Below are 22811 nucleotides of genomic sequence, written 5' to 3' on the forward strand. Positions count from 1 at the left end.
CCCGGGGTCTTCACATGTGGTTGCCGCAAGCCCGCCCGCCGCCGCCGCTCACTTTAGCCCGCCGTGTGTGATGCTGTGTTTCGTAGTGAAAGCGAAACTACTTTGTTTGGCCTTCCAAAAGAGGACACGACTAGAAATCAGTGGTTAAGTTGTATTTACAACACTGTTCCAGAACAGTTCAACCCAAATATTCAGATGTGTGCAGCACATTTTATGGAGGACTGTTTCCTGATCCTGGAAGAGTAGACTACACGTTGTTCTGACTCACAGACTGTAAGTAAATTTTTTATATTTAAAGAATTTGCCACTGACGATTCAAACACGAGTTTTGAGCAGTGTAGAGTAGCGCTTGTAGTTAGTCATTTCTCCAATCACAAATGCAGACATGGTTTTATGGTCCCGGCCTTGTCCCGTCGCTCCAGCCGGGACAAGGCATCACAATATGGTAAGGAGCGTAACATTTCCGTCACCCGCTTGAGGTATTTGGCCAATCACAAAGCACTGGATAGCTGGCCAATCAGAGCACACCCCGCTTTTCAGACCGATGAGCTTTGTAAAAATCGACGCGTTTCAGAAAGGCGGGGCATAGAGGAAAAACAATAATGTACAGTATGTGGAAAATAATGTTTTTTTTTAACCTTAAACCGCATAAACACATTTCATTACACCAAATACACAACATAATGTTCTTTTTAGCAATCTCATATGACCCCTTTAATACTTAAGCTTAAACTTCTTTTATTTGAGTTAGTTGGCAAGACCGATATCTAATTTTCAATTTAGGTTTTTAAGTTTGAATTTGAAAAAAAAATTATTTTATCTTATTTCAATTAACAAAACAATTTCATTTCAATTAACGAAACAAGATTTTAATAGTGCAAGTTAACAATAACAACACATCATTTAAATCTTCTCAAACTTACAGGTTACAAAAGAGTCACAGGTGGCTTCAATTCCAAAAACAACTGCGACGCCAGAACGTATTCCTACATGCTTCCCACTGTGTCTTTCTCCCCAAAGGACTATAACCAGGAGGACACGTCATTCCGTCTGAGTTCAGAGACCCTTCAGATGGTCAACCGATTATTTGGCCTGTATAAAGGAACCCACAACTTCCACAACTTCACTTCGCAAAAAGGTCCACGGGACCCAAGTGCCAAACGTTACATCACCCACATGTCCTGCAGAGAGCCGTTTGTGAGACAGGAAGCTGAGTTTGCCGTCATCACAGTAAGAGGCCAGAGCTTCATGATGCACCAGATCCGGAAGATGATCGGTCTTGTGATCGCTGTGGTTAAAGGATATGTGGATGAAGGGGTGATCGAGAGGAGCTGGGGAGAGGACAAAGTTGACGTTCCCAAGGCTCCTGGGCTCGGGTTAGTGCTGGAGAGGGTGCACTTTGACCGCTACAACAAACGCTTTGGAGGAGATGGCATCCATGAGACTCTGGAATGGACTGAGGAAGAAGAAGCCATCACTGCTTTTAAGGACAAGCACATTTATCCCAGCATTGTAGAGACTGAGCTCCATGAGAAGTCCATGGTGAACTGGATGGCTACACTATATATCCATGATTTTGAAGCCACGGCCACAGGAAACCAAGAGCGCAAAGTGGGTAATGTTTTGCTGGGTTGTTTAATAATACTAATATAATTAATAATTTATATATATATATATATGTATGTGTGTGTGTACTGGTTTATATATCCTGGTGGGGACTTAAACCTGACTACACACAGACTCATGGGGACTCGTGTCACGGTGGGGACCTAAATTGTGGTCCCCACGGGTACAAAAGCTTATAAATCATACAGAATTAAGTTTTTTGAAAATCTAAAAATGCAGAAGGTTTCCTGTGAGGGGTAGGTTTAGGGGTAGGGTTGGTGTAGGGCGATAGAAAATATGGTCTGTACAGTATAAAAACCATTACGCCTATGGAGAGTCCTCACAAGGATAGCTGATCAGACATGTGTGTGTGTGTGTAAAATTAATTATTTTTTTTATGAAGAAAATGTTTTAAAATGTTCCTTCTGCCTTATTGTGCATGGATTGAATATGACTTATAGATATTATATTTAATACTTATCCAAATGCCTTTTTTTCAGGATGATGATGAAGATGGAAATGTATCTGACTGAATCACTAAGAAGCAGACTTCTGTTTTCTTTAATCTTTTATTTTGGTTTTTACTTGTGTGCTAACATTAATTTCCAATGATTCCACTGATGAATTCTGAAATAAAAAGTTGATTTTTGCTTGTTGCAGTTTTCCTTTAAACAGTTTTCTTTCTGTTAAACAGTGTTGTTGATGTCTATATGCAAGAAAGTGTACTGTTCAGTTGTTAAGACCATTTATTCTTAGACTGTTGCTGTTTTATAAATGAGTTATACTTTTCTGTATTATAAATATTGGGTGCATTAGAAAGTGTTTTGTCTAAACAGCTGTGGCTCAAAAAATGTGGTTTTGTCTCACTGGAGACACTAGAAAGTGCCATCTTTTAAATGTAATAAATTCCAGAATTTGTCCTTCACCTGAAATCACTCGGTAATCACAAACCGTTCTGATTGGTCCAGCTTGATGGGCGCTGTAAAATGTAACTCGCATCACGTGACGACTTTGACACGCTGCTTGAATCAGCGCTCTTGACACCTTAATAATGATTGTAAAAAGTTTAATTGGGACTTATTTTGAAAATACAGAGTGAAAAGTTCTAATAGAGGAATTGTCTCAATGCGTCGTAACTGACTACCAGCTTATCATTCCTTTTCTGCGGTAAACACCAGCTGACCACTAGGGGCGACCTCATCCGTTGACATGAACACAGCAACACATTTTAGTGAAACAATCATGGCGCCGTCCACGGACAGCAACGTGAAAGGAGAAACCAGTCGGGTTTCATATAAGAAAGATATAAATACTAAAACAGATCGTGTACTTCAAAACAAGAAACATGCTAACGACATATTCGACGTGACTGAGTATTTGCAGGTATGTGATGCTTGTTTCATAGTGAACTCTAATGAATTACACGCTTCATGTTTTGGTCTATAAATTACTCTTGTTATAAAACATATCATTTTTTCTTACTTGCAGTCCGAAAAGGATAAAGAAGTCATTTTCGCCACCAATGCTTGCAGTAAGATTTTCTGTCAGTTGATCTACAGAGGAGATCTTTATGTCGGTGATCTGCCTGAAGAAGAAGACCTCATGAATGGTAAATTACTGCATCTTAAGATCATTGGATAAACCAGTTTAATGCATTAGACTGACATCTGACTCTCCAGTTTAACGTTATCTGTGTTTTACCAAGAATACTGCTTACATGGGGCACATTGCATGTGTGGTTATTACACATTGTGTATGCAAAACCAGCTATCAAGTTATGAGCTTAAATGTACCCCATTTATTTATTATTTGTTTGTTTGTTTAATAATTTATTTTTTATATGTGTGTGTTTTTTGATCAATTTTTTGTAGTCAAGTCAAATCTAAAAAGTAAACTTTAACGGTTAAATTTCCAGGTGATCGCAGTGCTGAAGAGAAGTACGGTATATTCATGAGACACCGTTACAACAGCTCTGTGGGACTTCTGCTGGAAAATATAGGCCATAATGCTTTCCAAGTGAAGGTGGGTGAATTTTGTGGGTGATTAGTGTGTGTTAACTGAAGCAACATGACGGTTTAGTTTTTATAAACGTGGTCTTTTATGTAGTTTACATATACAGTAGATTGGAATATAAACAAATGTATAAAACTACTATAAGGGTCATCAGATATTCAATAACTAACAGACCAGTGTTGTATTATTTGTATACTAATAATATTTTAAACTCACTCATATTTTTATATTTTCAGTTTTTATATTAATATAAGTGCTTATATATATATATATATATATATATATATATATTGAATTAATTTTATGCCAGTTGTAGTAATTTTAGAACTTCTACTTTCAGCTTTTAAAGCAATTTTGTTATGTGCATTTCTATGCATATTTATATACAGTTTTATTTTTATGTCTATATTTTCTGTTTTAAATTAAAATTTTAGTACATTTGGAATGTGCTTTTTTTAAGTATTTATATATAGCTTTAATTTTATGTCAGTTTTAGTAAATTAACTTTCAGTTGTTTATTTTAGTTTGTTTTCGTAATTTTATGTGCCTTTTTTAAACACACTAGGGCTGCACAATTAATCGAAATTCTAATCGCGATTACAATTATGGATGCCACAATTATGTAATCGTTCTAAGCGGCAATTAATCTTTCAAAGTTATTCTGTGTGCTTAAGATGTTTTTTTTTCTTTCTACATGTTATCTTAAGGGTTTTTCCATTGTTTTAGTTTTAGTATAACACTATAATACCATTCATATTTGTACCTTTTTTATAATTTAAAGAAGAAACCAATCCGATGTATAGTTGACATTTGAGGATTAATACTATAGAAAAGCACTAAAGGTTTTTCAGTTAGTGTTTTCAGCTTGTTTATTTTCATATAAAAATACGGCATGCAGTTGCATCAAACAATGGTATAAACATCATTCAATGTAAAATGTGATAATCGTAATTAATAATCGCAATTACAATTTCAAGGGAATAATCGACAATTATGATTTTTGTCATAATCGTGCAGCCATAACTTAAAACATATATATATATGTATATGTATATATAGTTTTAATTTTAGCTCTTCAACTTAAGCTTATTTATTTCAGTTAGTTGCCAAGATAACATGTCTAATTTTTTAGGTTTAAGTTTAATGTTTTCATCTAATATTTACATTTTATTTCAGCTTTATTTCTGTTACTGAAATAGGTTTACTTTTAGTTAACAGTAACAGCTCTGGGACACTCTCATATCTGACAAACTTCAGTGTGTGATATATGTCCATTATTTTCATATTTTCCAGGAGACGTCCCTGTGTGCACTGATGAAGTTTGTTGCAGCAGAAGGCAAACACCCTCTCCAGAATCTGGACTTGAGTGAGCACTACAACTTTCCCAGGGAGCTCTTACGGGTAGGTTTTCTTTTTACAACTACAGATATTGACATGTGTTGCACACTGAAGTCATATATGAATAAAGCTTATCCCTCTCATGTGCACAGACCCTGGTGGAGCATCTTCTGTCAGAGAAAGAAGACATGTCACTGCTCATCTCCAGGTTTCAAGAGTTTTTGGAGATGGATGATGTGCGCTACTACGTCATGAGTTCAGTGCGAGACAACATTTACAGAGTCATGGGCCGAAACAAAAAGGTGAGCGTGGTTGTGTTTACATTGCCAGTTTTTCAGCTTTTTGTTTTGTTTTTTCTGTACATTTATGCATATTTATTCTGTATTACCAGTTATACAGGCTTATTTTTGTAATCAAATCTGTTTTTTAGGCTGTGATTCCTGTATATCAGAATAATGTATTCGCACTCCTCTCAACCATCAACGTACCCAGCAGCGAAGCATCAAAAATGAAAAATTTCCTTGTCAAACAAGAGTGTAAGTTTGTTTATTACCACGGTATTGTCCCTATAAAACATTGTCCTTCATACGTACTATTTCTCTCTGCTTTATAGACAAACTTGAAGAATGGAAAGTAGCCAAACTAAAGGTGAATACTTTTTTATTATACATTTCTGCATTTATTTGTCCAAAGTTCATTCTGACATTATAAATATATGATTTTTTCCATATAGGAGCATAAACGAGCTTTTGAGCAAATGTGGTTGGTGTTTCTCAAGTTCAAGGTAAAACAACCCTCACTACAATGTCACAGTATATATATATATACTCCTTGTCTATAAAGACCTTTCCTAAGGTTTTTTTGAGGTTCTTAACCAGTCTTTGGGTTCCCATAGTTACCTAGCAACATGTACAAGAAGATCCTGGTCATCCTTCATGAATCCATAATGCCACAGATGAGTGATCCCACACTTTTGATTGACTTTCTGAGCGCTGCCTATGACATTGGTGAGTCCAGAGTGTACTAAAGGATCGATTATATATGTGCTGTCATGAGTACAAAATATGAACTAAATTATTATTCATGACATTATCTGTTATACAGTTATATGTCTGTAATGCACTTTTCTGTCTGTGGTTTTTTCTCAGGTGGGGCGATCAGTTTGTTATCTCTGAATGGCTTGTTCATCCTCATCCATAAACATAATTTGTAAGCATTAAACCATTTCAAAAGGCAATTCTCTGATCGACATGAGCGATTGAATATTTTAAGATTCAATATATTTTTAAAAAAGCCTTCTCTGTCTTTGTTGTGTAGGGATTACCCAGATTTTTATAAGAAGCTGTACAGTCTGCTGGATCCCTCTATCTTCCATGTGAAGTACAGAGCACGGTTCTTCCACCTGGTGAACATCTTCCTCTCTTCAACGTAGGTTTACTGTTTACACGGTTATTTTGGCTAAAGATCAATATGAGTATCAGAACATAAATGTGGTGTTTTTTTCTTAAAAACAGTAGAATAGTAACCCGTTTGCTCTGACAGACATCTGCCAGCCTACCTTGTGGCTGCGTTTGTGAAGCGTTTCGCTCGCCTGTCTCTCACAGCGCCACCTACATCTCTCCTCATCCTTCTGCCATTCATCTGTAATCTCATTCGCCGGCACCCCTCGTGTAGAGTCCTCATCCACAGACCCAGCACTGCAGAAGGTGCGTCACTGATAGAACGATCAAATTATTATTCATTTAAGATATATATACACATTTATATATGGGTCAAAGACGAAAAACGGTTAAAGCATAAAAACAATAAGTGTAATACTGCTTTAAATTGTTGTTGTTTTCCCCCCAATTTTTTTTTTAACATTTTCTGTTTAATTTAATTGCAATTTTGTTTTTCTGAGCAAAAAATAAATATCATACATTTTCCCCTGATGGGGAAAAGATTTCCCCAAGTTTAGCTCCAACCCTAATTAAACACACCTGAAACAGCTAATCAAGCTCTTACTAGGCATAGAAACTTCCAGGCAGGTGTGTTGAGGCAAGTTGGAGCTAAACTCTGCAGGACACCGGCCCTCCAGGACCGAGTTTGGACAGCCCTGCACTAAACTGTCAGTGTTCAGTGTAACAATCTTGTCAGGCATATTTACAACAAAAATCCATTTATGACATATTAAAAGTCTAATTACTTTCACCCCAAACACTAATTAGTTTACATTTTTTAAATTTTAAAATGTTTTGCCCATTTGTCAGTAAGAATTTGTACTCATTTAAAACACAATCAAATTTAATATGCTCCCTTATTCTTTTATATATTTTAATATGTACACGTCACAATAAGCATGTTGTTTGAATTTTTACGTAAATATTGTGTTACACTGAATGACAGTGTAACATTATTTCAACCAAATTATGACATTTTATTCACCAAAAACGTATTTGAAACCTTAAAAGTAGACACTTTACTTACATTTAATGTGCTTTCTATGGACATAAAATCACTTTTGTATATTCCTTTTGATGCGGACATCTTAATGTCTTTGACCCATATACATTTACCTATTTTATGTATTTATTGTGTATTAATTATTATTTATTTATGTACTTATTTATTTTGTTTTTGTTTATTTAAAAATATATACATTTATGTATTTGTTATAAATTGTTTATTTTAAATATATGTTTTATTTTGTGTTAATTACTGTTTATTCTAACAATGCGTTCATTTATTTATTTTATTATTATTATTGTTATTATTATTATTTTAATTTTAACCAGAATTTATTAGGTGGAATCCAGGAACACTTATCTTTTTTCAGCGTTAATTATGAAAACTTGTTCTTGTGAATGTTTTTAATCAGAGCCTTGTGATGACCCGTATGTGATGGAAGAGGAAGATCCGGCTCAGTCTCATGCTCTGGAGAGCAGCCTATGGGAGATCAAGGTAAGACTAAATCCAAGACTCTTCATATTGTTCTTTATTTGGAACTGTCCTTTCTGACATTGACTATTCTGACTGACTCACCAGCCACAAACTCAACAAAGCGTTAACCTTTGACTATCTAAAAGGATGTCCATGAAAAAAGGCCAATCTTCTCTTAGACTTTACAGAAGCATTACCACCCAGATGTGGCCAAGGCTGCGATGAAGATCAACGAGCCGCTTGCCGAACAAGAGGATGATATCAGTGAGCTGCTAGAGCTCTCTACATTTGAGGTAGTTAGCAAGATTTGATATTTTGATTCTATTTTATAGTTATATTTGCCATGTGTTACAAGTATAAAATCGTTAAACTAATCATTATCCCCTCCACATTTTGTATGGCAGCTAATGGAGCGAGAACTCAAAGCTGAAAGGAAGACGATACCGCTTGAGTTTGATGCAGCCACTGAGCTCCTGAAGAGCTCTAGAGAGGTGCTCGGAGTGCACTTTTCTCTAGAGTAACCACTCTTATTTGCAAATATGATCTTTCCAAAATGTATTCTCTGTATTAAAAAAGGTTGTGCATCAACTGTGTCAGTCCATTCCCCAGGCTGAAGAAATAAACATTTGCACAAAATGAGCATGCACTGTGGCCTCTAGTGAGTGTTGATCAGACTGTAAAACAGCAGTACAAAGAATTAATTTTATAAATACCATGGTACAAAGTACATGGTAGTATCATTTAGCAGTTATACTAAAACTTGTCATTTTATTTGTTTTTTTCATGTATATAGTTTTTAACACATTGATGGCTAATGCAATGCTACCACAGGTTTATACATTTTCTCTTTTCTTAAACCTCTTCAAATAACAAATAAATCCAAACAGCATACATTAAATGACATAGAAATGATACGTCTTTGTTTTGCATGAACACACCATACTTAATGTGATATAAACATTCTGTGTTGGGATTCTGTTCTTTGTTGTTGCCGCTGCATGTCGTTCTGCTCCGCCCCAGTAGGTGTCGCTAATGTAAATACGTTCATTCCAGTACGCTAAAACACAGCAGTGGTAAATAAAGTGCTTCTCTGTCGTTGTGCTGAACTTCGCTGTAGTCTTTGGATTTTTCAGTCCCGCTTTTCCAATTATGTCTACCGAATGTCTCGCTAAAATCCCAGAGGTTGATTTAGATCCCAACGGTGTCTTCAAATACGTCCTCATACGGGTGCACAGCAAAGACGATGATTCACATGTTGATATTGTGAGAGGATACGCATGGGCCGAGTATCATGGTAGGGATCCATTCAAGTGTTTGAATGACAAGTGTTAGGGAAGAGTGCACATTTATTGAGTGCAATAGGTTGTGAATGTCAGAAAATACATTTTAAAGAAGTTTTAAAAATGTTGCCAAGTGTTGGTTTTGGCTCATAGTCTTTCAAGGCGAACTTTGTTGATATCCTAAAATATTTTATGTAACCTAGTGGTAATATTGAAGCATTGGCGAATCGCTTGGTTTTTATTTCTGATTGTATTATTTTTATTATTTATAAATGTTGAGTAAGATGAAATCTATTGACTTGCATTGCTGATATTATTGAATGATGTTTTTTCTTTAAAGAATCTGTGATTTTAGCTATTTTTTTTAAGCGACGAATCGTTCTTGTTCACTTGTATGCGTTGACTCGTATTTTTCGTTCACTGAAGTGACTTACTCCAAACACAAGAGACAAGACAGCCTCCATCTGCAGAAACAGCCAGTGAATGAATCTTTTTCAATGAACTGATTCAAAAGATTCGCGTCGCCGGGAGAAATGGAATGTTTAGCATATTGAATTGTGATTGGTCTCCTTTTTTCACGTTGCTTTGTGATTGGTCTTTTATTTCTTACAACAATTAATCCATCTATTTTGCATTTCATGCATTGCTATTCATTTATCTCTTTCTCTGAATTATGTTTTCAACTTTTCTAGCTTTCATTTTACTAACGTTTTTTACTGCCGAAAAGCACTTGAGTTTGTTTAAATACAAAAGTGTTTATTTTCATATATTTTTAGGAACTTTCTCCACACATTTGATAGGATACCAAAAGTTTCTTTGCGTCTAGCTACAAAACCTTCATAACATTGTATCTCCTCAAGCTGATATCTATGACCGTGTGTCTGGAGAACTGGAGAGAGGTGGAGGACTGGATTGTGAATGTCTCGGAGGTGGAAGAATCAAACATGACAGTGCTGCAAAAAAGATCCACGTCTACGGCTATTCCATGGTACGCATGATGTTCCAGTGTCAGACGATATACATTCCTTGAATTAGTTCCATTTGTTGAACCAGTTCCTCTTTTTTTTCAGGGATTTGGGAGAGCGAAGCATTCTGTTTCCACAGAGAAGATAAAAACCCATTACCCAGACTATGAGGTGACCTGGGGGGACGAAGGGTATTGAATGGGTTACATGGGATAAATGACAGCTGCGAATAAGGACACTATTTCAAACCTAACTGTCTTAACGTAGCTTTCAAGTCTTGATGTGCCAAGGCTGAGAAAGTACAGAACTTTAATACATTTCTGGGATGGATGGATGGATAAATGGATAGGACGTTTACTCCAAAACTAGACAGGTCATCCTCATTATGTTTGATTGGTTTTTAACTTAATGTGTAGATTAACACATGGCAACAAAGAGAAAGGAATGCAATTACCTTTATGGCCATTGGTCTTTAAATATGATGAAATAAAACAGGTTAAGTACTTCATCCAAACCATAATTATAATAAAGTCCAGAGAAGTGTTCTTAGAAATTCCCAGAACTGCTTATTTGTTATTTAAGTTGGAAGAAATGTTTGGATGATACACTATTATATCACGATATGGGAAATATCTTGTTAAGGTAGTGTTAATTACTGTGCTTAACCACAACATATTAAAATGTAAATTGTGATTGAATGATTTCTAAAGTACCATACAATAATACTGGACCCTCAGACCTGATCCGGAGGTTGTAAGCCTTGCCTGATAAACCCGACGATCCACCTCACATCCGTTTGTCAGCATTTTTAATAAAAGATGCCATTTGGATGTACAATGACTTTTTTGGCTCGGAATACTACGACCTAACGACATCCGGAGAATGTTTTATTAACATTTTGAATTCACAACATTTAAAACAACTGCATTTTTTTGTCGTTTCAAGCCTGAAGATTAAAATAGAGATGATCTTGTATTAGTTGCATTTAAATTATTTAGTGCAAACAAACCGAAATGCATTGCACAACAACATTTAATAAATGAGTCTACTTTTGCCTCTAGTGTTGCATCTTTATTGTGTCATTGTCTTTATTTCTTGTTTCGCTTGTCTGTCAAGGTTAACTGGCAAGTCGAACCTTAGAAATGGTGACCAGAATGTGCCGTTCATTTTAGCTAAATAGTAACATTGTCAAGTGAAGTATCTGGTGTTGAGGCCAAAATAAACTGAACTGTCTGTGCTGCATATTTTCAAAAGGGCTGAGCAGCTTTAAAGGAAGGATCTGGCACGCTTCTGTGGGTTAAAATGTAAAGTCTAGGTGTTATCTGGAAGCAGAAGTGAGGGACACAGGTGAAGTTAAAAACTTCATATGTGGCAGGATGGTGCTTTTGCTCACGGCACGCTGAAAAAGAGCTTCTGATGGCAAAAGTAAAGATGGGATTCATGGCTACCTGCCACTGGATTCTCCTTGTGTGTCTCATGCTGAATATCTGTCAAAGGGGTGAGATCTGGTGTTTTTGTTCTTTTATTTGTTGTTAACGTTTTCAGGTCAATTGCAATTCAATATTGAATGCCACGTTGGGACATATGTGTACTATCACACATTATGTTTTTTCTTATTTCATTTTTATTTTTAGTGCTTTCAATTGTACATCTCAGTGGCTGATATTTATGATAAGAAAACACTGAAATGTGCACTGACGCAGTCTCAAAATAAGAGTCAGTGAATTATTGCTCTTCAGGACATTTCTTGTATGTGACCAAACCCGATGTCATGAAAAGTAATTGGATGTCTTTTCAAAGCCCTCCCATGGCACCAACCACAGGACACACATCCTTGTCGGGTATGTATATAGTACAAAATGCATATTTTAGGGAGCATTAACCATCAACTTAATGCACTTGTTTTATCAAGAATCTATCCACATAATCAGGATTAGGTAGGCGTCTCACTGTCTAAAGTGGTTATGGCTTTAAGTTTTAAACCCATTGTTCATAATTACAGATGGTAATGTACACACATCAGTTTGGCTGAGTATCCTGTGGACTGTCTGTGTTGGTGACCGAGAAGCAGATCTATCCTGTATGGGAACGTGGAGGTGCTCTTCTTAATTTAGTTTCGTGTGTGTGTGTGTGTGTCATTAGAGGAGTTCCTGTCTGTGATTGGCGCTCCCGGGCAGCAGCTAAGTGAAGCCCAAACTCGTACCCCTCTCTTGGGTCCATCAGGTCCGGCATGCACCCTTCAGCACCCTTCAGTCTCAGTGGCAGTAACCCACACATAGGTACAACATCAGCTGTAATACACCTGTCTCACCTCTGTAAATCAGCATGATGGTAGACTATGGATTATCTTCCCCTCTCTGCAGGTGATCTGGCAGTGTATGTTGTGGACAGTGTGTTGGGGACTCATCCTGTGTTGTGGGAGTTTTCTGGAAGAACCAATGAGACAGCAGGGACTTGGGTAAAGGAGGAAGTCTATGTTGGAGCCAGAGATCATCGCTTTCAGGTAGACTGTCTAGTTGTCTGTCTGCCTATCTCTCTGTTTGTCTGCCTGTCTCTCTATTTACATATCTATCTATCTACCGTTCTGTCGCTCTATCGTCCCTTTGTTCTATCTATCGTTCTATCTATCTTTTGACATTCTCAGTTAGAGTTCATGGCCCGTGCTAAAGAGCTCTCCCCAAGTAACCAGATTGCAGTGAAGGATGTGCACTTTGTTGACTGTTCTGCTCTGTTTATTCCTTCTGGTGGTGAGTGGGAACAAATCATATTTTTTTTTATTTTCACTGTGTTTATGGTAGTTTTTCACTCTCTCTTAGCATCATCCTCTATTGTTTCCCCTCTAACATAAATATCATGTAATTTTGAGGTAAATTGGTGTGGATGGTACCAAGACCAAACAGATAATTATGACTGGAGGCTTCATAGTGGAATGGACCACACTGTCCATGATGGTTAGGATACATTTGATATCGACTGAATTATTATTTGATTTTTATGTTTGAAAACATCAGCATTCTCATGCAAACATCTTTGATTCTTTTCTCATCTCTCTCTTTTTCAGTCTGGTGGTGGATATGTGGGACACTTCACTGCGAGGTCTGGCTGGACGTCTCCTCTTAGTCAGACAGTATAGTAACTCAGAGCACTGTCTGTCCTTCTTCTACAAACTCAATGGGCCAAACACAGATGGATCTGAACACCTTATTCCCAGCTTCTTAAAATATTAGTTTAGTTTAAGATGATGTGTGACCAGAAGGTCCTACAGTTCATTTTGGGGAACAGCTTATGCAGAGAAACTGATTCAAACGTTACACTTCATTATAATCCATTTGTTTCATCTTCTCTTTCCCAGGCGGTCTCAGTGTAAAGCTGCAGTTTGCTGATGGCTCCGAAGAGCTGTTGTGGACGCGCAGCGGTGCCCATGGTAACATTTGGCATGAGGGCCATTGGTCTGTGCCTCCTCAGCTCTCTGCTTTCCAGGTGCACACAAAAGTTGTTTACACATCTAAAGTATAATTGTCAGCAAAAGCACTAGAAAAACAGATAATGGCTTACAAGATTATTAATGAATAAACTGACTGCATTATGCATCTTATGACTTTTTAAATTCATTGGTCATTTGCTTTAATCTTCTTATCCTTGTTTCTACTTCATTTTTATTCTGTCTCTGTTTGTCTTGCATATGTAGCTGGTGTTTGAGGCCACTCGCTGTGGTTTTGATGGCCAGTTGGCTTTAGATGATGTGACAGGACCATGTTCTTTGCCCACTATGTGCTCGTTTGAGAGTTAGACTTGTGGCTACACCAGTTCTGGAAGAGCCAGGTGGGTACACCAGAGCTGGGCATCAGCCAAAACTGGACCCAAGACTGACCACTGCCTGGAGACAGAAAATGGTGAGGGAAATTTGAAAAGTAAAGAAATTTGAGCTCAGTTTTGACCAGAGTTTTGCAACATTTTTGCATCCAGAGTTTTTGCGTCTTGTTCGCTAAGCTCTCATAATCCATCTTAAAGAATTAGTTCACCAAATTTTCATTTTTGGGTGAACTATTCCTTTAACCTGTTTTTACCATGTTTTCTATTTTAGCTGGATTAGTTCAAATGAATGATATATAGTATGTTGTGACCAGGGTAACTTCTACATGCTGGCCCACAGCAGTTTCGATGTCCTTTCCCAGGGCAGTGTGACCACCTTGACTTCCCCTGTGCATAGAGGTTTGTCTCACACCGTAACTTCTGGTACCACACAGGAGGAGACAAACCAGGTAAAGAGAGCATTATCTCATAAGTGTGTGTACAACTATTCATTCGCAAGTAAAAACAGTGTATGTATCCCCATACAGGCACGCTGAATGTCTATGTGAAGCCAACTGATGGAAACGGGATACAGTTATTTTCCAGTAGCATCAGGCAGGGACATGCCTGGCGTCATGGCCAAGGGATTGTCAACTGGCATGGAGATTGGCAGGTAAGTGATCTGATGCCTTGGCTTGTTTAGTAATGCAATGCAATGAAACCTGTTTTGTTAGTTTATTGCTTAATAAATGGTCTGAGTATGAGGTTTTATATATTTTGGGGATTCAGCTGCAGTTTAAGGTGAAGGGTGAAGGAGACACAAGATTCAGTTTTATTGCCATTGATGTCATCACCTACTCGACTTTTAAAAGTTAGTCAATATTAAAAAATCTACACCATTTACTTTCTCAATACTCATTTCCTCATTCTCATGTTTAATATTAATAGTATACATTGTTTTATAAAATTCACATTTTTTAAATATATGACTGAATAAATATATGTAATTATCCATTATCATTAATTCTAAATTACTATTTAAATTTTTATATTTTAATAAAATATTTATAGTTGTTTATTATGACAAGATTGTTTGACTGTTTTTGTAAACAATTGTTATTTGCATTTGTGTGTGCATTTCAGATAGCATCTGTGATTTCGAGAAAGGTTTGTGTGGTTGGTCCAACACTCAGAACCCATCTGTAGACTGGTTAGACTGGGACCTGACCAGTGTGCAAGCTGAGATGTTCTACAGCACCCCACCATATGACCACATGCTATACACAGAAGAAGGTGATTTCTTACATAATAATTTATTTTGAGGAACTGGGTGTAATTTAGTCTCCTTTCTGACGCTAGGACACTTCTTGGTCCTTCCTAACTCCCAGCGTGACACCGCTACCCAGAATGCCTGGTTGCTGAGCCCTCACCTGGCACCAACCAAAGGAACCTGTCTGAGCTTTTGGGTTTATCAGCCAACCATGTTGCTGTGTGTACATTGAGGAAAAAAAATTAACTTAAATGATTTTAGCAAATGGCTGCAATATAACAAAGAGTGAAAAATTTAAGGGGGTCTGAATACTTTCCGTACCCACTGTATATACAGTATGTATCTATATCATCAAACTGTCAGTTTTAGTTGTTTATTACTTCAGTTTTTTAGTATGTCAGTGACCACGTTTGTTCAAGAGTTTGAAATCATTAATGTTTTTTTTTAAGGAGATTAGTACTTCTAATCAGCAAGGATGCATTAAAATGGATAAAAGTGACATTTATACATTTGTAATGTTACAAAAGATTTCTATTTCAAATAAATTGTTCTTTTGAATTTTATGTTCATATATTCAATATTAAGCAGCACAACTGTTTTTAATGTTGAAAATAATAAATGTTTTTTGTGCACCAAATATAACCAGCATATTAGGATGAAGGATCATGTGACACTGAAGACTGGAGTAATGGCTGCTGAAAATTCAGCTTTGACATCAGAAGAATAAATGACATTTTAAAATATATTCAAATAGAAAACAGTAATTTTTAATTGTAATATTATTTAACAATAATAGGTTTTTTTTACTGTATTTTGGATCAAACAAATGCAGCCTTGGTGAGTATAAGAGATTTTTTCAAAACCAGAAGTTCTCATCAACCCAAATTTTTGAACAGCAGTGCAACTACTAACATATTTGTCAAAAGGTCTCTCTGCCGATTATACACCATATTTATTAAAAACATTTCCTTAAAATTAGCATCCAGCTATTACATATCCTGTAAAATGCACTGTTAGTCACTTTGGATTAAATAAAAATAATTATAATTTATTAATGAGTACTTTCTTGGTGAAGATGACACTAAACTTTCAGTGTGGAGGCTGTCTGAAGAGACCAGACATGAACTGCTGACGCTGCATGAGGAAGGTGGAAACTGGAAATCCTTCAGTGTCAATATCACCTCAGAAACTGAGTACCAGGTGACTAAAACTGACTGTATTCTATGAAATGAATGCAAAAGAAGTGCTGCACGGGGTATAGGGTTCATGTCTCGGTGCTCTTTGTGTGCAAGGAATGATTCAACTCGTAAGAATAATAGTAGTCCAAGGCACTCGAATCTTATTCAAAAAGTTTTAATCATGGTTAGATTTTTTAATCATGGTTAAAGATTTCATCATGACTATAAGTTTTAAAAATGGGTGTGAACTTGTCACCTGTTTTTAAAACTTATAGCCATGATGAAATAAAGGCTTTTTAAAACTTTTTTAATAAGATTCGAGTGCCTTGGACTACTATTATTCTTATGACTGTATTCTATATTTGCATAGGTTTTTGAGTGTGATTATACTGATGTGTGTGTTTTAACGGGAGGCAGATTGTACTAGAGGGATTTAAAGGAGAGAAGGGTGTTCTTGCCTTGGATGACATACGGTACACAGTTGGAGTGGGCTGTGCTGGGCAGAAGACAGACCAAAGTAAGAGTTCTTCCTATAGCAAGATTTAGTTTACTTTAGTGTCATTTAGATTTGTATGTATTCTTGTTACCATCATACCTATAATTCTGAGTGAACTGGAAAGAGATATGTGTGTGTGAACTTTATATTTAGTGAAAATCTTTTTATATATTTTTTTTTTATTTTTTTTTTTTATTTTCAGCCATCATCTAACAACGCAGGAACCATTGTGGCCTCTGTTGAAGTCATCATTGTGCTCTTAGTGCTTCTCGCTGCCTTGCTGGTGTTCTACCTGAAGAATAAACATAAGGCCAATAATGCTTTAATACAGGAATCAAACAGATCTCATATAAACTGCATTGGCTTTGGCAATGGCATGTATGAATCTGGAGATGCTGTAAGCTATCTGGCTGTATATGGTCTTGTTTGGTGTTCAGGGATTGTATTTACTCAGTATTTACTCACCCTTTTGTTCCAAACCTGCATTACTTCATTTCTGTTTTGGAACACAAAAGTGTACATTTTAAATTTGATTTGTTTTACACCCAAAAGTTATTGTATGGCTTTAGAAGTCATGTTTGAAAGCTTAAGAGTTTTTGCATCATTTCTGAAAGCTCAAGTCACCATTTATTGTAATTGCATGGAAAAGAACAACCAGTATAGTCTTCGAAATTTCACATTTTGTGTTCAACAGATGAAAGAAAGTCATAAGGGTTTACTGTAATCTCTAATAATCTAAACTACTCCATAATATTTAAATATCCTTTTGTGTGTTTGCTTGTTTACAGGAACGCATGGAGGAAGTGAATGAAAATGCAGGACGGTAGGAACTTACTGTGGTGCCTGCGCCACCAACTGGCAGCCTTTCAGCAAAACGGTTGACATCACAGCAGGAGAACTGCTGGAGGACTAGCCCGGTCATAACACATGCCAAAACATACCCCAACATGTCTACACTGATGCTATCTAAGATATAGAGTTATCTTTACTGAGTGAAATTTTTGGGTCGAATAACTTATTTTACTCAACTGGTGAGACAGTCATTGGCTGTTCTGTATGCCATCACAGGATATAAATTAACTTCCTCAAACAAGCAGTCCAATCCAATGTAATTTAATACATGATATGCAATTAACAGAACAGCAAAGTAAAGAAAAAGGCACACAATCAACAAGCCCTGTGGTATTAGATGTCCGTGATGTATATTGTTAGAGGTTTTGTGGTTTTAGTGGTTTGGGTTCACCATGGCCATCACTGAGAAAGCTCCCAACTAGTGGATGGTCTTTCAACTTAAAGGGGTCATATGATGCGATTTCAAGTTTTCCTTTCTCTTTGGAGTGTTACAAGCTGATTGTGCATAGATAAGATCCATGAAGTTGCAAAGACTAAAGTCTCAAAACCAAAGAGATATACTTTATACTATCAAAGTTAAGACTCTGCCACGCCCTCTAAAACGGCTCGTTCTAACACGCCCCCACATATCTACCTCACTATGTGGAAATATTTGCATAATGCCGCCCAAATGCGCACGCAAAGAAAGACGGCGTGGTTTCAGTAACCGCAGTTAGTTCTTTAAGATCACTTACAACAGAACAGCAAAGCATTTTATGGACGACCGTTTCGGGAACCCAGGAGAAGAGGTAATTCTGACTTTGCTATGACAATCTGGCGCTTCTGAATCAGCTACTGTTTTGTTATTAGTTTAAGTATTTGCTATTGACTGTTCAAATGCGGAGTTTTGCGCATTGTGTGTGTGAGAGAGAGGGAGGGAGGGAGCGAGAGAGACAGAGAGAGAGAGAGAGACACACGGGTCACATCACAGTGGAGTCGGCTGTCTTAACCGTGGCTTGTGTACTGCACACATACCAGCTTCATCACTGTGTCTGTCACGCGACTCTGTTCCCCTTTCGGGCTTGAACTAATGGTAAAACTAATGACATTATTTACTCTCTTTACATTTATTTTGAAAGCTGAAGCTCGCGATTATGGTAAGGGGCGTTACATTTCCGACGAGTGCTTGCGGTGTTCGGCCAATCACAATGCCCTGGGTCAGCTGGCCAATCAGAGCAGACTGCGCTTGTCGGAAGGAGGGACTTTGTAGAAAACGAAGCGTTTGAGAGATGCGGGGCATAGAAGGCCTACAATAATGTACAGTATTCGAAAAATAATGTGTTTTTTGAACATTAAAGCATGTCAACATATTCTGTTACACCAACACAAAATAATGATCTTTTAAAAAGCATCATATGACCCCTTTATTGGATTCTCTCTATTACAGAATAACAGAGGTTCCAAAAGAATGCACTACATTTTCAAGGCTGCCATGCTAAGTTTTGGGGTTATCCCATAAATTAAACAGAATATTTTATTCCCATTCTTCATATGAAAATGTAACATTAAATTGTATTTAAAAAGTGTCTCATGTGCGATTAATAGGAATATTATGCAACTTAAACATTCTCTCAAAGAACACCTTAAAGTGTAAATAAACGAATTGTAGGTAGCTAGATAGATTACAAACAAAGTTGCTGGATTTTTGTAGATGTGTCGAGAAAAGCGCCCAAGTTAATACCACGGTAAAAGTTGCTGTCAGCTTGTTAAAGTCGTGTACACATATTCAAGAGGGACACAACATGCGCCCTTATTGCGGATTTCATTTTATGAAACATTCTAAATATAACACATTTACGATGACGATATATTTTCTTTTTCAAACTTGACACTACAGACAGATGCTAAACCGAAACCCAATTACGGCGTCTCTTAGCAACGGCGATGTCTCCACGGCAACATCCTCCCAATCCGTCTGTCGAAAAGCTTCAGTAGGGTAATTCAAGCAACAAAATCCACGCGCTACATCAACAGTAAAAGATATAAAGCTTTGCTGTGTTCAGAATGAAAGGATTATAAAACCAGTGGAGGGGAACAAATGATCGCGAATTGTTTTTGAGGCGCGTGACAGAGCTGCAGTGACAGTAATGCTGTGACTAAATTCACTATTATCTATCAGTGCAGCCTGCATTGCTGTGCAAAAAAAAACCCTGTCAAATAACGAACACTTGCACTTACCGGCAGGATGGACCCCGGTGTGCTCATATTCTTACTTTATGTCATGATAGCTCACGAGCTTGTGTGTGGATTGATGCAGTACAGGAGACAAGCAGCCAAACCTCATAAACGCCTAATGTGGTGCTCCAGGTAAGATGCTTACATGTGTATTTTACCTCGCTAAAAATGTCCCTTAAGTTAACTATTTTTCTGACCAACCTCATTCTTGGGACACTCACAAATGTACAGTTATTCTGTAACGTTAAGCCTTCTGTAATGTAACCTAAATATGCTTCTGCTATACTTAATATGACCGAAGCAACTTTAATTATTCCTTAATACTATTTCAAGTGTTCACTTTTCTGGGAAATCCATCTCTTTAGGTGTTTCAGTAAAACACTGAAAAAATGACTATTTTGCATATGTCTGCCATAATAATTGTAACATCTTTACTTTTACCCACAGTTCCCGTGTCTGTCATGGAACGTGGAGAGTCAGTAGCCAGCCGGTGCGGACAGGGAGACGAGACTTGAAGAAAACTGGACGTATTGTCAGGAAAGCGTGACATGAGGGCCGCCGTGGATTTACGATCCATAAATGTGGTTCTTAATCATTCTTCCTGCACTGTGATCAATCACTGAAGCTATGCTGGACCGCTCACTGCCAGTTCATGATTATATCATTTCAACTGTGATGCTCAAAGTTTACAGTTTTCCTATTCACTGTAATTGTGGACATCTTTACTCAGAGGTTCATTTGTAGCTATAGTTCACCTAGAAATTGAAATTCTGCCATTATTTACTCACCCTATTGTTGTTGCAACAATGAAAACTTTTGAAACATGTACTTACGGTGATTTTTTTCTGCAGTTACAATGCTTCAGAATGGACACAAACAGCTTCATAAAAGTGATCCAAGTCTTCTGAGGTCATATGATAGCTTTGCATGAGGAGCAGACCTTGTTTTGTGTTCCACAGAGAAAAGAAAGTAAGTCACGCAGGTTTGGAATGTGAGAAAATAATGGCTGAATTGTAATTAATGGGTGGTCTAATTCTTAGAACTACTTTTTTGTTAGTGATTTGAAAGCTGCTATTTTTACCTAAACTGAATATATTGTGTGGTTAATATGAGTTGTGGTAGCCAAACGCAGAGTTCAGTCCCAAGCAGAGGTGATTCGAGATCTCTGATCACATTTACAATGTAATATCACTGTGCACTTGAGTATGGAAATGAATCCCAGATTGGAGCAATTAATCTACATTACATCACTTTTGATGAAAATCATCTGCTATATGGGTTTCCGAACACAATTTGTATATTTCTTGTTCGGTTTGCTGTTTCTGCCCTTATTACATTTTGTAAATGAATTGCAAATTCTTGTTTTGGATGTGATAAGTCAAGTGTACATGGAAGTTCACACTAAACCTTTGTACGCCACTGTGTATTGAGATTCATTAAATATGCATTTCAGCATCAACTATAATTTAGTGATATTTCTTCGAGGTGAGGTGTCAGTATCAGCAGGTTTGGGAATTACAGTGTTTAGCAAGCACTTTCATGTTTCAATGTTGAACCACTTAACATTTTCAAATATTAATTTTTGATCGGTCTCTTCAATAAGGTTTGAGGAATAGTTCATGCAAAAATGAAAATGTACTCACCCTCAGGCCATCCAAGATGTAGATGAGTTTGTTACTTCATCAGACAGATTTGGATAAATTTAGCATTACATCACTTGCTCACCAATGGATCCTCTGCAGTGAATGGGTGCCGTCAGAGTTCAAACATCTGATAGAAACATCACAATAATCCACACAACTCCATCAATTAACGTTTTGTGAAGTAAAAAGCTGCATATTTGTAAAACAAAAAACAAATCCACCATTAAGAATTGTTTATACTTAAAACAGTAGCTTCTGCTTTTGATACGAGTCCTCTATCCATAATATTGCTTTCTGCAGTGAAAAAGTCATCTAGTCTGAATCAAGAGAGGAATATGCAAAGATCAAGCACTGTTTACAAACCAAAATAGTTCTAAACAAAGATGTCGGTGGATTTTGTGAGAGGACAACAGAGGATGGACTTTATTTTGACCAGAAGCAATGTTTTATAGTTAAAATGCCTTACTGATGGATTTGTTCCTTACAAACACGAAGTTTTTCTCTTCATAACGTTGATTAATGGACTGGTTTCATGTGGATTATTGTGATGTTTTTATCAGATGTTTGGACTCTCATTCTGACGGCACCCATTCACTACATTGTTGGTAAGTGACATAATGCTACATTTCTTCATTTTACACGGGAGGCAATTCAGGTGATTGTGGTTTGCCCATTTTAGTTTTACTTTTGCTCTTCTTTGTCTCACACTGTCACGTAAACATCAAGATCCAACCACAAGAAGACAAGAATGCAGATGGGTCAGGAAAACTGGTTACATGTTGTCATCTTTATGTTCTCTCATATTTTCTTTTGTTCTCTGCCAGTAAATTCTTTTTAAACACGACAGTAAAGATCTCTTGTTCTATTGATTTAGACACCCAAACACCGCACCCATAGTGAATGTACGTACAACTCAACATTTAACGTCAAAACCATTGACATTAAAAGAGAAGTGACCATCCATAACAGCTTTCACTCTTCTGTGGTGGCTTTCCACTGAATGTTGGAACATGGCAAGGGAGATTTGCTTCTATTCAAACACAAAAGCATCAGTAAAGCTGGGTGATGACGTATGGCTTGCAATTACTGTTCCAATTCATCCCAAAAGTGTTCAGTGGGGTTCAGATTTTTGTCTTGTTTTCCAGTACAAATAACACTCTTAAATTAAGATACAGTTACTTAGGATATTAAGTCTTGTTTTCTGAAAATATATCAAAATTAAGGGAATTTTGCTTAAAACAAGAAA

At 36.9% G+C, this 22811-nt stretch overlaps 3 protein-coding genes and 1 pseudogene across 4 annotated transcripts in view; all 4 read left to right on the forward strand.

Moving 5' to 3' along the window:
* Positions 1 to 2253, forward strand: part of pus1 (pseudouridine synthase 1) — a 6409-nt gene extending 4156 nt beyond the window's left edge. For both annotated transcript variants that reach the window (XM_016229606.1, XM_016229605.1), the window contains 2 exons: positions 926 to 1611; positions 2106 to 2253. In XM_016229606.1, the coding sequence (XP_016085092.1) occupies positions 926 to 1611; positions 2106 to 2138 (719 nt within the window). In that variant the 3' untranslated portion in view covers positions 2139 to 2253. The remainder of the gene's footprint in view (positions 1 to 925; positions 1612 to 2105) is intronic.
* A 171-nt stretch (positions 2254 to 2424) lies between these two features.
* Positions 2425 to 8515, forward strand: noc4l (nucleolar complex associated 4 homolog). Its single transcript, XM_016229613.1, has 15 exons — positions 2425 to 2988; positions 3094 to 3214; positions 3521 to 3627; positions 4912 to 5019; positions 5109 to 5258; positions 5387 to 5492; positions 5570 to 5604; positions 5690 to 5740; positions 5852 to 5963; positions 6105 to 6165; positions 6274 to 6384; positions 6499 to 6662; positions 7814 to 7896; positions 8055 to 8168; positions 8280 to 8515. The coding sequence occupies exons 1-15, from the start codon at positions 2815 to 2817 to the stop codon at positions 8394 to 8396; spliced, it is 1614 nt and encodes a 537-aa protein (XP_016085099.1). The 5' UTR covers positions 2425 to 2814; the 3' UTR covers positions 8397 to 8515.
* Positions 8516 to 8796: 281 nt separating this feature from the next.
* LOC107548800 (14 kDa phosphohistidine phosphatase-like) lies at positions 8797 to 12195 on the forward strand. The gene is made up of 3 exons (XM_016229619.1): positions 8797 to 9169; positions 10016 to 10143; positions 10226 to 12195. The coding sequence occupies exons 1-3, from the start codon at positions 9025 to 9027 to the stop codon at positions 10316 to 10318; spliced, it is 366 nt and encodes a 121-aa protein (XP_016085105.1). The 5' UTR covers positions 8797 to 9024; the 3' UTR covers positions 10319 to 12195.
* Positions 11552 to 14788, forward strand: LOC107548770 (apical endosomal glycoprotein-like; annotated as a pseudogene).
* The last annotated feature ends 8023 nt before the right edge of the window (positions 14789 to 22811 follow it).

This window comes from Sinocyclocheilus grahami, unplaced genomic scaffold (genome assembly GCF_001515645.1).
Source record: "Sinocyclocheilus grahami isolate Dianchi unplaced genomic scaffold, SAMN03320097.WGS_v1.1 scaffold355.1, whole genome shotgun sequence".
Lineage (NCBI taxonomy): Eukaryota > Metazoa > Chordata > Actinopteri > Cypriniformes > Cyprinidae > Sinocyclocheilus > Sinocyclocheilus grahami.

Excerpts from the sequence above, each read along its gene's own strand:
- noc4l (XM_016229613.1), top strand. The coding sequence starts at position 2,815 with ATGAACACAGCAACACATTTTAGTGAAACAATCATGGCGCCGTCCACG. Across the intron at positions 5,741-5,851 it reads TGGTGTTTCTCAAGTTCAAG|TTACCTAGCAACATGTACAA; the intron begins GTAAAACAACCC and ends GGGTTCCCATAG. Across the intron at positions 7,897-8,054 it reads GCAGCCTATGGGAGATCAAG|ACTTTACAGAAGCATTACCA; the intron begins GTAAGACTAAAT and ends ATCTTCTCTTAG.
- LOC107548800 (XM_016229619.1), top strand. The coding sequence starts at position 9,025 with ATGTCTACCGAATGTCTCGCTAAAATCCCAGAGGTTGATTTAGATCCC. Across the intron at positions 9,170-10,015 it reads CGCATGGGCCGAGTATCATG|CTGATATCTATGACCGTGTG; the intron begins GTAGGGATCCAT and ends TATCTCCTCAAG. Across the intron at positions 10,144-10,225 it reads ACGTCTACGGCTATTCCATG|GGATTTGGGAGAGCGAAGCA; the intron begins GTACGCATGATG and ends CTTTTTTTTCAG.